Below are 13473 nucleotides of genomic sequence, written 5' to 3' on the forward strand. Positions count from 1 at the left end.
TATTGTAGATATATGTTTTTGTGAATTACATAATCAGTCGGATGGTGAAAAGAAAAGGTTTGAACAAAGATATTGCCAAGTTTAGTTGGAAGTTCAATTTTGATCAAAAATGAGTTCTTGTCATAAATGATTAAATCAACCCTTTTTGTACATCTTTGGGAAATATCAAAGCTTAATTTCACTTCTAAGTATTTTTTACAGTTAGTCAAGTTGAAAAAGTATGAAATTTGAGAAAAGTTGCTGGATACCTTTCCTATACATCTTACCATAACTTCATGAAAAATCACCCGATTTACTTCAAATAAAGATTAAAATGCTCTGGGGAGCATGTTCTTTCAGAAAATGCAAATCCTAAATTTTCACCTTCCGGCTGATTATGTCATGCACTGATACATATTTAAGTTCAGTTGTTGTTGTTGTCATTGATGTTGCAGAAAGTAGCATTGTCCTTGTATTTGTTGTGATAATGTTAATTACTGTTTATGGTAATAAGTTGTGCTCCAATGACAACAGTCCTTGTCCATATTATTATGTTTAGTGAACCTTAGAATAATGTATGGCAAATATCGCAAAACAAGCTAAAACCCGAAACATGAAATTTTCAATTACTCATTCATATGCACCTAAACTCTTTCAGCGCCATTGGCCACACTGTGCGGCTAGAGCAGAATCAGTTCTACGGGCCAATGGCCGCACAGTGCGGCCGGTCTTGAAAGGCAAAAATAAAAATGTAATCCAATCCTACTTTTTTTTTTTTCTACAAAAGTGCTATAAATTGAACCAATGGTATCATTTCTTTCATCAGAACATTCAATTGGCCCTAGGGAGGGGGTATTTTGATTGAGATTTTGTGCCAAATTCGAATGTCACTTTGTCTTAGCTTGTCATTCTCACGCTGCCTCAATGAGGTGTCAGCCATTTTGTGATGGAAATGCGAAAATAGCTTCAGCGACGAAAGAGTTAATGTACAGTCATTATTCTGGGATGATATGCATTTAAATCCAGGTCTGATAACCCAATTGTTATGGACTCATTGTGGTAATGGAAATACAAACTCTCAAACCAATGCAAACTATTGTCCATTATAACGATATTATTAGATTAAGCCTTTAATTGCGTTAGGTTAGCAGACCTGTACACATGTGCATGTAGAAATAACATTAATAATATTTTTAAGTCTGATTTATTTTACATTTGGTTTGACAGTATGTTGTAAGATGTGTGAAGAAATGAATGCCGACGACAAGTGAGAGATAAGACGAGAAGTTTAATCAAAGACAAAGTGGCTGTTACTCCAATCGGAACTAGGAAATAGGAAAAGTAAACCATATAAAAAGTGGCCAGATAAGTTAAGAAGAAATCAACTAAACACCATTGGATGCCACAATATCATCCACTGCAAAGAAGAAACCATAACAATTTGCGTTATTAGACATGTAGATATGTACACGTTGGTTTGAGTGTTGTATTTTCATTGCAATAATGAAGCTATAACGACAATTTGGGTTATCAGAGTTGTAGAAAGTAAAACTATAAATGGTTTATTTCTTGTTATTCCCAGATTCAACAGAAGTTCCGTGACATGGCTGGAGGGGAATCAGTGTCTTTCAACAACTCGGTGTAAGTTGAGCTTTAAAAAAAAAGAGTTGAGCTTTTTATATAGCACAGTATCCGCTAATTGTGCTCAAAGCATTTTACAAGGGTCCCTGACCAACAGCAACACTTAACATGTAGGACGAAACATGACGCCTGTTAGGTGATATTACATTTTTAATGTTAACGGCCAGGTTCTCATTTTACACCTGATTACGGTGAGAGAATGTGAGTAATGAACCTTTTTCCAAGGACTCAACTATTCGCGAGCGACGCTCGAACCCAGGACCTTCCGATCTGAAAGCGAGTGTCATACCACTAGACCACATAGCCGGACACCGTAAGTGTGGTATCAGAGTTAAAATATTTCTGTGTTGGTTTATCTGACCACTGCATGCTCTTGCTACTCCCCACCTACCGCCCTGTTTTTAAACGTGTAAAACCAGTAAAGAAAAGTGTACAGATCTGGAACGGAAGTGTGTGTGAAGATTTGCGTGGTTGTTTTGAATGCACTGACTGGAATGTTTTTATCGAATCATGTGATAGTGTGGATGAGCTGAATGACTGTGTGAGTGAGTATTTAAAATTCTGTGAACAGCTAGTGTCTTGTAAAAAAGAAATAAAATATTATCCTAACAACAAGCCTTGGATAACAAAAGATCTAAAACTTTTATTGAACCAAAAGAAAACTCTCTATACTAGTGGAAACAAAAAAGATCTGAAAACAAAACAAAAAGAGATAAAGAGGGTAATATCTAGTTGTAGAGATAAGTACAAAAATAAAATTGAAAAATGCTTTTCTTCTGGGGATATACGGAACACGTGGCGGGGGCTTAAAACTGCTGTTAACTATAATCCAAAGCCCACGATTATATCAGAAGATATCGAAATTGAAACTTTAAATAAATTTTATTCACGTTTCGACACAGCAAACAAATTTGATATTGAAAATGAAAAACATAAATTAGACAGGGCTTTGGAAGATGAAATGACTATTGAGGTCAGGGAAGAGGAAACGAGATTCGTATTTTTGAAACTAAACGAGAGGAAGGCTGCTGGGCCAGATGGATTGAAAGGAAAACTATTAAAAGAATGTGCCCATCAGCTTTCCCCCATTTATACACATATTTTTAACTGGTCCCTCCAATGCGTTGCGATCCCTGAAATTTGGAAAACTTCAAAAATTATTCCTGTTCCAAAAAAAGAAAAACTTGAAACTATGAACGATCTCAGACCTGTTGTGCTGACTTCAATAGTCATGAAATTTTTAGAAAAACTTGTTCTTGTTAAAATTAGGAATCAGTTTATGCCATTGAGTGATAGTCATCAATTTGCTTACAAACCAGGACGTGGCGTAGAGGATGCCATTTTGCTGTTTACAAACAACATCTACAGGCATCTAGATCACGCTAGGAGCTATTGCAGATTGCTGTTTGCAGATTTTTCTTCAGCGTTCAATACAATGCAACCTCAGTTGGTTGTTCAAAAATTGACTAGTCTGAATTTAAACAAGTATATAATTGCTTGGGTGCTCGAATTTCTTACGGAGAGAGCACAATATGTTCAATTAGGACAAAACAAATCTTCCTGTATAACTACAAATACTGATGCTCCTCAAGGTTGTGTATTGGCCCCTGTATTATTCACAATATACACGAATGACTGTAGAAGTCAAAACCTGAGGGTACCTTTAATAAAGTTTGCAGATGACACCGCTCTTCAAGGCCTCATAACAAATGGCAATGAAGTGGCTTATAGGCAAGAAATTGATAGATTTGTGTCTTGGTGTGATGCCCACCACCTAGAGCTTAACATAAGCAAGACAAAGGAGCTAGTGATTGACTTTAGGAAAGTGAAGGAACCGATAGAACCGTTAAAATTAAAGGACCAATTTGTCCAGCGAGTTCCTCACTACAAATACCTTGGTGTAACGATTGATGACAGGCTCAAGTGGGATGAACACTTGAAAATAATTAGGCATAAGATGTGCAGACGTACATATTTTTTATCAAAACTCTCTCAGTTTAGAATAGATAAAACTCTCTGCACATTATTTTATAGAGCAGTAATCGAAAGTGTTTTATCATTTTGTATAACAGCTGGGGGAGGCCATTGCTTAGCAGTGGAAAGGAACAAAATAAATTCAAATATTAAAAAATCCATTAAACGCTATATAAATAATGTTGACGAAGTAGATCTTTTATACGAGAAATTTTGTATAACTAAAATAACTAAAATATTAAATGACCAGTATCATCCACTAAGACCATCAATTATTATGTCAGAAAGAAGTGGTCGCCCTTTCTCTATTTCAACGAAAACAGAGAGACACCGAAAATCTTTTCTGCCGCCCAGTATTAGGCTTTATAACAACAAGCAATAACCATTTTATATAATTATTTCTCATTTTTACTTTTTTAAAATATAAATATTAATTTATTAATTTATTTGTTTTGCAATCTTTTCCATTTTCAATTTATAGTGACAGTTTTAACTATTTTACAGTGTTGATATTATTCATATTATAAAGCGCAGCTCTGGTTATAGAGCTGCTCCTTTTTTTTTTATATATATACATCCTATTTCCATTGTATTTTTATCTTATTGTGTAAATTATAACACGTCTGTACAAAAAATTTCCTTTTTGGGATGCAATAAACTATTATTATTATTATTATTATTATTATTATTATTATTATTATTATTATTATTATTATTATTATTATTATTATTATTATTATTATTATTATTATTATTATTATTAAGAGAAACTTTGACTTGGGGGGTGGGGGGGTCAAGAAACCCAAGCTTTGCAGTTTTGTATGACATTTGCCTTTAGACCGGCAGGTTCTTGGTAAAGGCTCTGGCAGGCTCTGTACTCACATTCTATCACTGCATTCAGGTGTAAAAGGAGTACCTGGATGGTAACAGTGTTGTCTCTGTCGATAAATAAAAGAAACAAATATAATATCACCTTTCAGGCATCATTCCTTGTCTTTAGGGCAGCATGGCTTAGCGGTACAGTCTTTGCTTCATACCCAAAAGGTAACGAGTTCGATCACCCGCCGCTGCGTTGTGTGGCCTTGAGCAAGTCACCTAGCCCTCGCTCATTTTGCGGTGCTGCACTGCGGTTGACGTCTGGGTTATTCCAGTCTTCCCTTGGAATAGACCCAAGAGAAAAATTTCCCCTTGGGAATGAATAAAGGGAATTTTATTTATTTATTTTTTACATTTTATACGTTGCTGCTGGCTTGGAACCCCTTGCTTTGAGCACATTTTGTGTATTTTGAGCTCCACGCTCAAAAGAAAGAAAGCTCAGATGTTGAGCACTCTTAAGCACAGAGACTGGTATTAATCCTGATGCAGTATAGATTTTGTTTGGCCTTTTATTTCTTTCAGGGTTAGTTTTAAATAGTTTGTAATATTATGAATTCAATGGTTCAACCCTTGCCTTGACTTTCACTCACTTCATTTTTTCTCTCCATCTTAATGGCTCATTTAGGGACGTCTATGTTTCTTGGTTAATCGGTATTTATTAATTATTTTATTTATTTATTTTTGTTTCTCTTCAGCTTTTTATCTGAACGGCAAACAGCAGACAGGAATTTTGCCATTGGTTACTACCTCAAAGAAAACCAAGTAAGTTTCTGTTAGAGAAAAAATGATTGGGAAATGAATGAAAAACGTCAGAAAATACAGTCCGATTCAATGAAATAAATGTTAACACTTCATGTGATGGGTACCATGTTGTGGTATGTAAAATAATAAAAAGTAGTCCTTCAGAACCATTGGGCCCATGGAGCCGGAGTTTATCCCAGTTTCTATAGCGTAAAATGGACAATAGCAATTACTTGCTATCCTTTGGATAGGACGCTAGTCTATTGCAAAGTACTTTCCACCAAATCAAACAGACTCAGCTACCCATTCACTGCTGGGTGGACAGGGGAGGGGGGAATTTTGACTGCGCCCGGAATCGATCTTGGTTCCTTTGCGTGTGAAGCAAGTGCTCTACCAACTGAGCTATCGGGACCCCCATTGTGGTCTGTACATAAGCTTTAAAACCTTTTGTTTACGTCAATGAGCTCAGTTGGAAGAGCACCACTCTCTTCACACGCAAAGAGACCGAAACCAATCCTGAATTAAGTCGAGATTTTCATTCTGACCACCACCCCCCCCCCCCTGTCTCTGTCAACCCATCAGTGATTGGATAGATGGGTGTCTTTTAGATCTGGCAAAAAGTACTTTGCGATAAACTCGTGTCCTATACAAATTGTGTAAAGCAAATAAATGCTATTTTTTTTCTGTTTTATGCTACATGAATTGGGATAAACTCTGGCTCCATAAGTCTAATTGCTCAAAGGCTTTACTTACAAAGGTGGAGGAAAGAAGAGTTATTGTAAATGATGGGTACCGAAGTGAAAGCAGGTTTGATGAAACTTCTTTAATCATCAAAGGGAAGATTCTATCCACTAAGTGTTTTTGTAACTGTTTGGAACATACAGTACAAGGAAATGCAAAGGAAACATAGAGCTGAATATGTTGTGTAATAATTTGATGTGCTGTACTTTTCATTTCAGTGTTTCCCCAAGGGCACAAACCTGCACGAATTGTTGGACTTTTACTTCCAGGTAATAATAATAATAATAATAATCATAATGATAATAATAATAATAATAATAATAATAATAATAATAATACTAATAATAATAATAATAATAATAATAATAATAATAATAATAATAATAATAATAATAATAATAATCATATAATAATAATAGTAATAATAATAATAATAATAATAATGATAATAATAATAATAATAATAATAATAATAATAATAATAATAATAATAATAATAATAGTAATAATAATAATAATTAATGTATCTGTATTCATATCATTTATTAAATATTTATCTACTAATTGAGTTATTTTTTATTTTTATTTTCTGTTAATTTATTCTCCCCTATTTTTTCCCTCACCAGTTGTGTAGCATAGAAACCACGTGTGATTCAGGATCTGTGATAGCGGCCACTCTGGCCAATGGAGGGATTTGCCCTATCACGGGGCAAAAAGTGCTGGAGCCCCACTGTATCAGGGATACTCTCAGCCTTATGTTGTCCTGTGGCATGTACGACTACTCGGGACAATTCGCTTTCAAGGTATGATAGAAAACTCATTAATGATTTGGTTTGTTATCCCCCTTTGGTAATGGAGATAATCATATTTTACTATAGTATGATAGCAAAAATTCATAAGACATTCATATTACTTTTTGTCAAATGATGTGATCATTAATCTTGAGCTTGTATATAGCACAATATCCACTAAACGTGCTCAAAGCTGGACAAAAAATTTCCTATGGATCAGTATAGTATCATTATTATTATTATTATTATTATTATTATTATTATTATTATTATTATTATTATTATTATTATTATAGTAGTAGTAGTAGTAGTATATGTAGTAGTATTAGTATTATTATTATTTATTATTATTATTATTATTATTATTATTATTATTATTATTATTATTATTATTATTATTAATATTATTATATTACTATTTTTATTAATAAAAATTGTTGAACAAATCAGAATTAGTCTTAGCAGTTACAAATGCATTTCGTCATATTAATAATTCGTAAATATTGTAACTTTGACAACAATAATTAATGAATACATACTAAAAATCATCATCCAATTTTGTGTGTCATTCACATCAGGTCGGTCTGCCGGGCAAGTCAGGTGTGGCAGGGGGAATAATGCTGGTTGTTCCAAATGTCATGGGAATATTTATGTGGTCGCCTCCCTTGGACAAGTATGGAAACAGCTTCAGGGGTATCCAGTTTTGTCAGGTTTGTGTCACTTGTTAAATATAGACAATTGGGAGCAGCGGGGCTCAGTGGTACGGTCTTTGCTTCGTACCCGAATCACAGGCCACTAAGCTGTGTGGCCTTGAGCAAGTCACCTTGCCTTAGCTCAATTCACAGAGCTGCATTGCGGCTGCTGCCTGGGTTATTCCAGTCTTCCCTTGGAATAGACCCTAGAGACAAATTTCCCCTATGGGATGAAATAAAGGGAATTTTATTTATTTTTATTATTACCTCTTTTTCTTCTTCTTTTTGACTCATTCTATATTTGTGGTGTTTAAAAAAAAAATTTCACATAAGTCACTCCTAAACATGGGAAATTTTGTTTAAAAATTGAGCTTTTATGTAACACAATATCCACTAAACATGCTCAAAGCACTTTACAAGGGGTCCTTAGTCAACAGCAACATTTAACATGTAGGACGAGACATGACGCCTGTAATGCGATATTACAATTTTTTCTGACAGAGACAACGCTGTTAACGGCCAGGTGCTCATTTTACACCTGAGTACGATGAGAGAACGTGAGTAAAGAGCCTTTTCCAAGGACTCAACTATGCGACGAGCGAGGCCTTCCGATCTGAAAGCGAGTGTCGTACCAATTGACTACATGACTGCAGACAAAGTAGAGATATGAGAGTGATTTATTGTTAGAGCCTGTCAGTCGCTCCAATCTTGCTCTAGTATGAAATCAAAATTTTTCTGTGTTTTCTCCAATGGATTATGTTTAATTTTATCAAATTGATCATGATGTGATGTGACAGTGTATTTTAAGGTGTCATGTACTGTGAAATTGAACAAGAATTTTTCGAGAAATTTTAAAGAAATCAAATTTTTTTTTTTTCAATTTCGTAGTAAAGGAAGAAGAAAAAGAAAGGGCTGGCTGATCGTTAAAATACTAACAAAAAGGTGAAAATTTAAAGGCCTTGGATGGAAACATTACATTTTATTTTATTTTATTTTTTTATTAATTTTTTTTTTAAAGTGCTTTGAGGTTTCGATGAAAGGCACTATAGAAATATGCTTATTATTATTATTATTATTATTATTATTATTATTATTATTATTATTATTATTATTATTATTATTATTATTATTATTATTATTATATGAACACTGCATTTTTTGTACTGTTTCCATCCAAAGTCCTTTCCATTTTCACATTTTCATTAGCATTCAAAATGTTAGTCACATTCACATGGACCCACCACAAGTCTACGTTTTGGATGACATGCTTTATGGCTGATTGTGTTTTGTGATGAGTATCTTATTTAAAGCAATTAGAGCACATGGAGGTGTAGACAGCCATACGACACTACTACTACTGTTTGTAAAATGCTAAATGCAACTGAAGAACGACAACATCCTTTTAATTTGGGCTCCTGACCTCCCATAGTAGGCAGGGAGGTACTAACTTTGTCTTCTATCCCCTTATATCTGTTTTCCAACCTGCTTTCTGTCTTTGTCTTGGAATGAAATGACTTGGTTTTGTCCTGACCCTGGCCTGATTTCTTGGCTGGGAGGGAAACAGTCGAATGCATAGTTATAGTTTTGGGAGATGATATTTTTTTCCTTGTAAATCATCTCTCTGTTATGTACTGTTATTTTTTAAATTTTAACATACGATTTGTAAATATTTGAGTATATTCCTGCTTAGTGGGATCTTGTGCTGGTGTCTGTGTAAGACTTTTAGGTTATCTCAAACTAAATACACTGATAGTGTATGTGCTCTTGGAATCTTCATCTCTTTCCTATTTGTACCATTCCCCTTTGTCTTACTTTTACCTCAAGTCCTTCTAATTGTGCTTGTTTTCACTTTCCAATTTTCTATCTTTTTACTGGCACTGATATGACCTAAAGCGCTGTAAAACCCTTAAAAACAAAAACAAACATCCTTTTACTCATCTATAAATATAATAATAACAGAAAATGAAATGAGTAGAAAATTGCCAGAGGACAAAAGAGAATAATTTTTTTTCTTTTGTCCTCTGGTACTTTTCTACTCTTCATTTTCTGTTATTATCAACATAAGCACCTGCTCCACTCTCTTTTCTGTATAAATACAATACTCATTTAATTCAATTATTTCCCTCCCTGCACAGGATCTGGTGAGTATCTTCAACTTCCACAACTACGACAATGTCCACCATTCCGTGCGTAAGCTTGACCCCAGGCTCCCAACAGCTGATGTCCAGTCTAATCTTGTGGTCAACCTCCTTTTCTCGGCATTCAACGGTGACGTGACAGCTATTAGAAGGTGAAATATTTTGATTTTATTGCATTTCAACATTTTACCGTTTTCACACACACAAAAAAAAACAAAAACAAAACATAAGGAGCAGTGCAGGTTAAGCCTAAATGAAGCCCTAGTTTCTCTGCTTTTAATAACCTTTTGATGAGAATAGATCTGTGTCATTTTCATGAAGAATTTTGTGAAATTGAGAAAAATCCTCACGAGCTTAAAAATATCAACAAAAACAAAAAGTGCGTATGGCTAAATGTTACATACGGTCCACATTCCTGTATGCCTGTGAAACATGTGCCAGAACGAAGGAGATGTGGGTGTATTGCAGAATTCTGAGAGTACCATGAACCAGAAAGAAATCAAACATTCTGGTTCTTATTGATGCAAGCCGAAGGTCCAGAAAACTGTTGGCAGAAGTTAAAATGAGTAAACTATTACGGACACATCCGGAGACACAACACCATCCAAAAATTAGTACTAGAAGGAAAAGTAGCTAGCAGAAAGGGCATGAGGCAAACCAAGGAAGTCCTGGATAGGAAATGTGGAGGCAACAACTGGCAAAAAGATAATCGACTGCTCGGTAATTTGCCCTTGAGCATGAAGAATGGCGTTCCATGACATTCAACCTCTGTAGGGAGATGGAATTCCGGTAAGGTAAGGTAGATCTGTGTCTGTAGGTGTAAGGAGATTGGTAATACAAATGTTGCTGCTGGGAGCTTGAAGAAATTAAATAACAGAAGTCAAATGGAATGAAAGCTTCAATTTGATTAACTCACTCAATCCTAGAGATTTTTGCTAATTTTCAAAATTGGAAAAAAATGTATAAAAAATGAACATGTACATTGATAGTTTTATTCAACTACCATTAACATGTAAAAACTAAAAACATTAGCTTTGATACTGCGTCCATAATATGTCATTAAAAATTGTAGTAAATGGGCATGGGGTAAAAGTAACCCGGTTAAACTATGGAAATAGTCGGTGTTAGGGGTTGAGTGAGTTAAATTAAGAAAGTAAGGATATTGGCGCTATATAAGAAAAGCCCCCCCCCCCCCCCCCCCCCCCCACAAAAAAAAAAAAAAGAAAGCTCAATACTAATTTTTTGTCTCCCATGACCAGATGTGCTTTGACCGGCATGGACATGAACCAGACAGACTACGACGGCAGGACAGCCATGCACGTGGCTGCTGCAGAGGGACATACGACAGTGGTGCAATTCTTACTGGAGAAATGCAGGTGTTCTCCATTCATGAGGACTAGAATGTAGGTATCCTTATGGACTCTGTGACTCACGTCAAGACTAGCGTTGCTACTGCTGCTCTTAGACTACTACTACTACTAACTACTACTCTTACATACTACTACTATACTACTACTCACTACTACTACTTACTACTACTAACTACTACTACTACTACTACTACTACTACTACTACTACTACTACTACTATACTACTACTATACTACTACTACTACTACTACTACTACTACATACTACTACTACTACTACTACTACTATACTACTACTACTTTACTACTATATACTACTACTACTACTACTACTACTACTACTACTACTACTACTACTACTACTACTACTACTACTATACTACTACTACTACTACTACTACTATCTTACTACTACTACTACTACTATACTACTACTACTACTACTACTATACTACTAACTACTACTACTACTACTACTACTTACTACTTACTACTACTATACTACTTACTACTACTACTTACTACTACTACTACTATACTATTTACTATTACTATACTAACTACTATACTACTACTACTACTACTACTACTACTACTACTACTACTACTACAACTACTACTACTCCTTCTACTACTACTACTACTACTACTACTACTACTACTACTACTACTACTACTACTACTACTACTATTGCTGATGCTGCTGCTACTATTACTACTACTACTACTACTACTACTACTACTACTACTACTACTACGACTACTACTACTACTTCTTCTTCTTCTTCTTCTTCTTCTTCTTCTTCTTCTTCTTCTTCTTCTTCTTCTTCTTCTTCTTCTTCTTCTTCTTCTTCTTCTTCTTCTTCCTGTTCCTCCTCCTCCTCCTCCTCCTCCTCCACTATCTTCTTCTTCTTCTTCACGTTTTTAAATTACTTTGTTTGCTCATGATGAGACGTGTGAAAACACATTTTTAAAAACTTTTCCCCCCCACCACAGATGGGGCAATCTGCCAATTGACGATGCCAAACTGTTCAAGAAAGACGACACAGTTCAATTGCTGGAATGTCATATGGAACGACTACGGAAACTGAAGGAGGACGCCAATGAAATTCCTTGAACACAGCGGAAAACATCCGTCCTCCTACAATTCCTTGAACACACAGTGGAAAATGTCCTCATACAACAAACTTCAAATACAGAAGATGAAAGTGACTGCCCTATACAAATGATTAACTACACAGTGGTTAAATGTATAGGAATGAAAGAAAAAACAATAAAGTTTGTTACAAAGTGATAAATTAGGGGACAGACAGACAGACAGACATTTGTTTAACTCCCTCCTTACCGACTATTTTCAGGAAAACTTATTTTTTTAAACGCTCAAACTGAGTAGAAATAAGTACAAACTAGACGTCTTTTCATACTTTTTGTGTGGCATAACAAGCTTTACAAAACAAAAATATTTCATAATTTTTAAAATTTACGGAACAAATCTGATTAAGAAAATGTATAATTTATTTTATCAAAACAAATTTGACGATTTTCCTGTAGTTTGTAAGGAGAGGGTGAAAATGAAAATCTGTAAAGACGTGTATGAAACAGGCCCTGGCAGTGTCCAGCACACTATTTCGTACCAACCTTTCAGATTATTATCAAGTGCGTTATCAAATCTGCCTGATAAACTCTCTCCTTACCAACCAGTTTCTGGGTTTTTCCAGAAATATCATACCTATACCTACCCAACACAAACCTTGATTTCTCTACACCAAATGTCATACCTGTACCTACCCAACACAAACCACGATTTATCTACACCCACACTCAGAAGCAATAATACCATGGGTGGTAACAAGCTTTACAGTAACAACATTAAGTTGTTATAAACATATCAGAGATTTTTCTTCAAATTTGTTGATATATAAACCAAATCTGAAGAAGAAAAATGTTCATTGTATCGTTACGAACGTGATGATTTTTTCGGCAGTTGGTATGGAGAGGGTTAAATTTATGTCTTTTAATTTGCAGTCACAGGACCAAGAAAAATTAGTTTTTGAGTTTTAAAGAAAAAATCAATCAATCAATGTAACTGACTATGTGGAGATTGCCAGTTTGGCCTCCAGGATTGAATATGGCTTCAAATTCCAAAGTGCACTGGTATTAAACTTTCACTTACAACTGGTTCTATTGACTTAGAAATCTGAAGAGCTAAAAAAACGTTTCATAACAAACAGTTGACAGGCTTTTTTGTTATATACAGGACAAAAATGGCAGTCTGTATAATATTATGCGATCGTTTTAAGGAGTTGTTTGTTAAAAATGGTATTTATATTATTTATTTTGTTTTTCTGGAAATCACATGATGATATTAGAGTTGGAGTGATTTTTTTTTTGAGTCTGATTTTCGTTTCCAAATCACACTGTCTTGCTCTAAAGATATTTATGTAGATACATTTACTATGATCCAGCATGTCAAGAACGTATTATTTCAGTGCGAACCACATGTCAAAAGTGATTGTTAAGTTGAAATAAT

The 13473-nt window shown here is 34.7% G+C and overlaps 1 protein-coding gene across 1 annotated transcript in view; it reads left to right on the plus strand.

Moving 5' to 3' along the window:
• Nucleotides 1-12221, plus strand: part of LOC144956482 (glutaminase liver isoform, mitochondrial-like) — a 53427-nt gene extending 41206 nt beyond the window's left edge. The window contains exons 8-15 of the mRNA XM_078887015.1: nt 1562-1620; nt 5166-5232; nt 6171-6221; nt 6579-6755; nt 7322-7453; nt 9571-9725; nt 10833-10976; nt 11940-12221. Of these exons, the coding sequence (XP_078743141.1) occupies nt 1562-1620; nt 5166-5232; nt 6171-6221; nt 6579-6755; nt 7322-7453; nt 9571-9725; nt 10833-10976; nt 11940-12060 (906 nt within the window). The 3' untranslated portion in view covers nt 12061-12221. The remainder of the gene's footprint in view (nt 1-1561; nt 1621-5165; nt 5233-6170; nt 6222-6578; nt 6756-7321; nt 7454-9570; nt 9726-10832; nt 10977-11939) is intronic.
• The last annotated feature ends 1252 nt before the right edge of the window (nt 12222-13473 follow it).

This window comes from Berghia stephanieae, chromosome 11 (genome assembly GCF_034508935.2).
Source record: "Berghia stephanieae isolate SIO BIC M18660-M18661 chromosome 11, UCSD_Bste_1.3, whole genome shotgun sequence".
Lineage (NCBI taxonomy): Eukaryota > Metazoa > Mollusca > Gastropoda > Nudibranchia > Aeolidiidae > Berghia > Berghia stephanieae.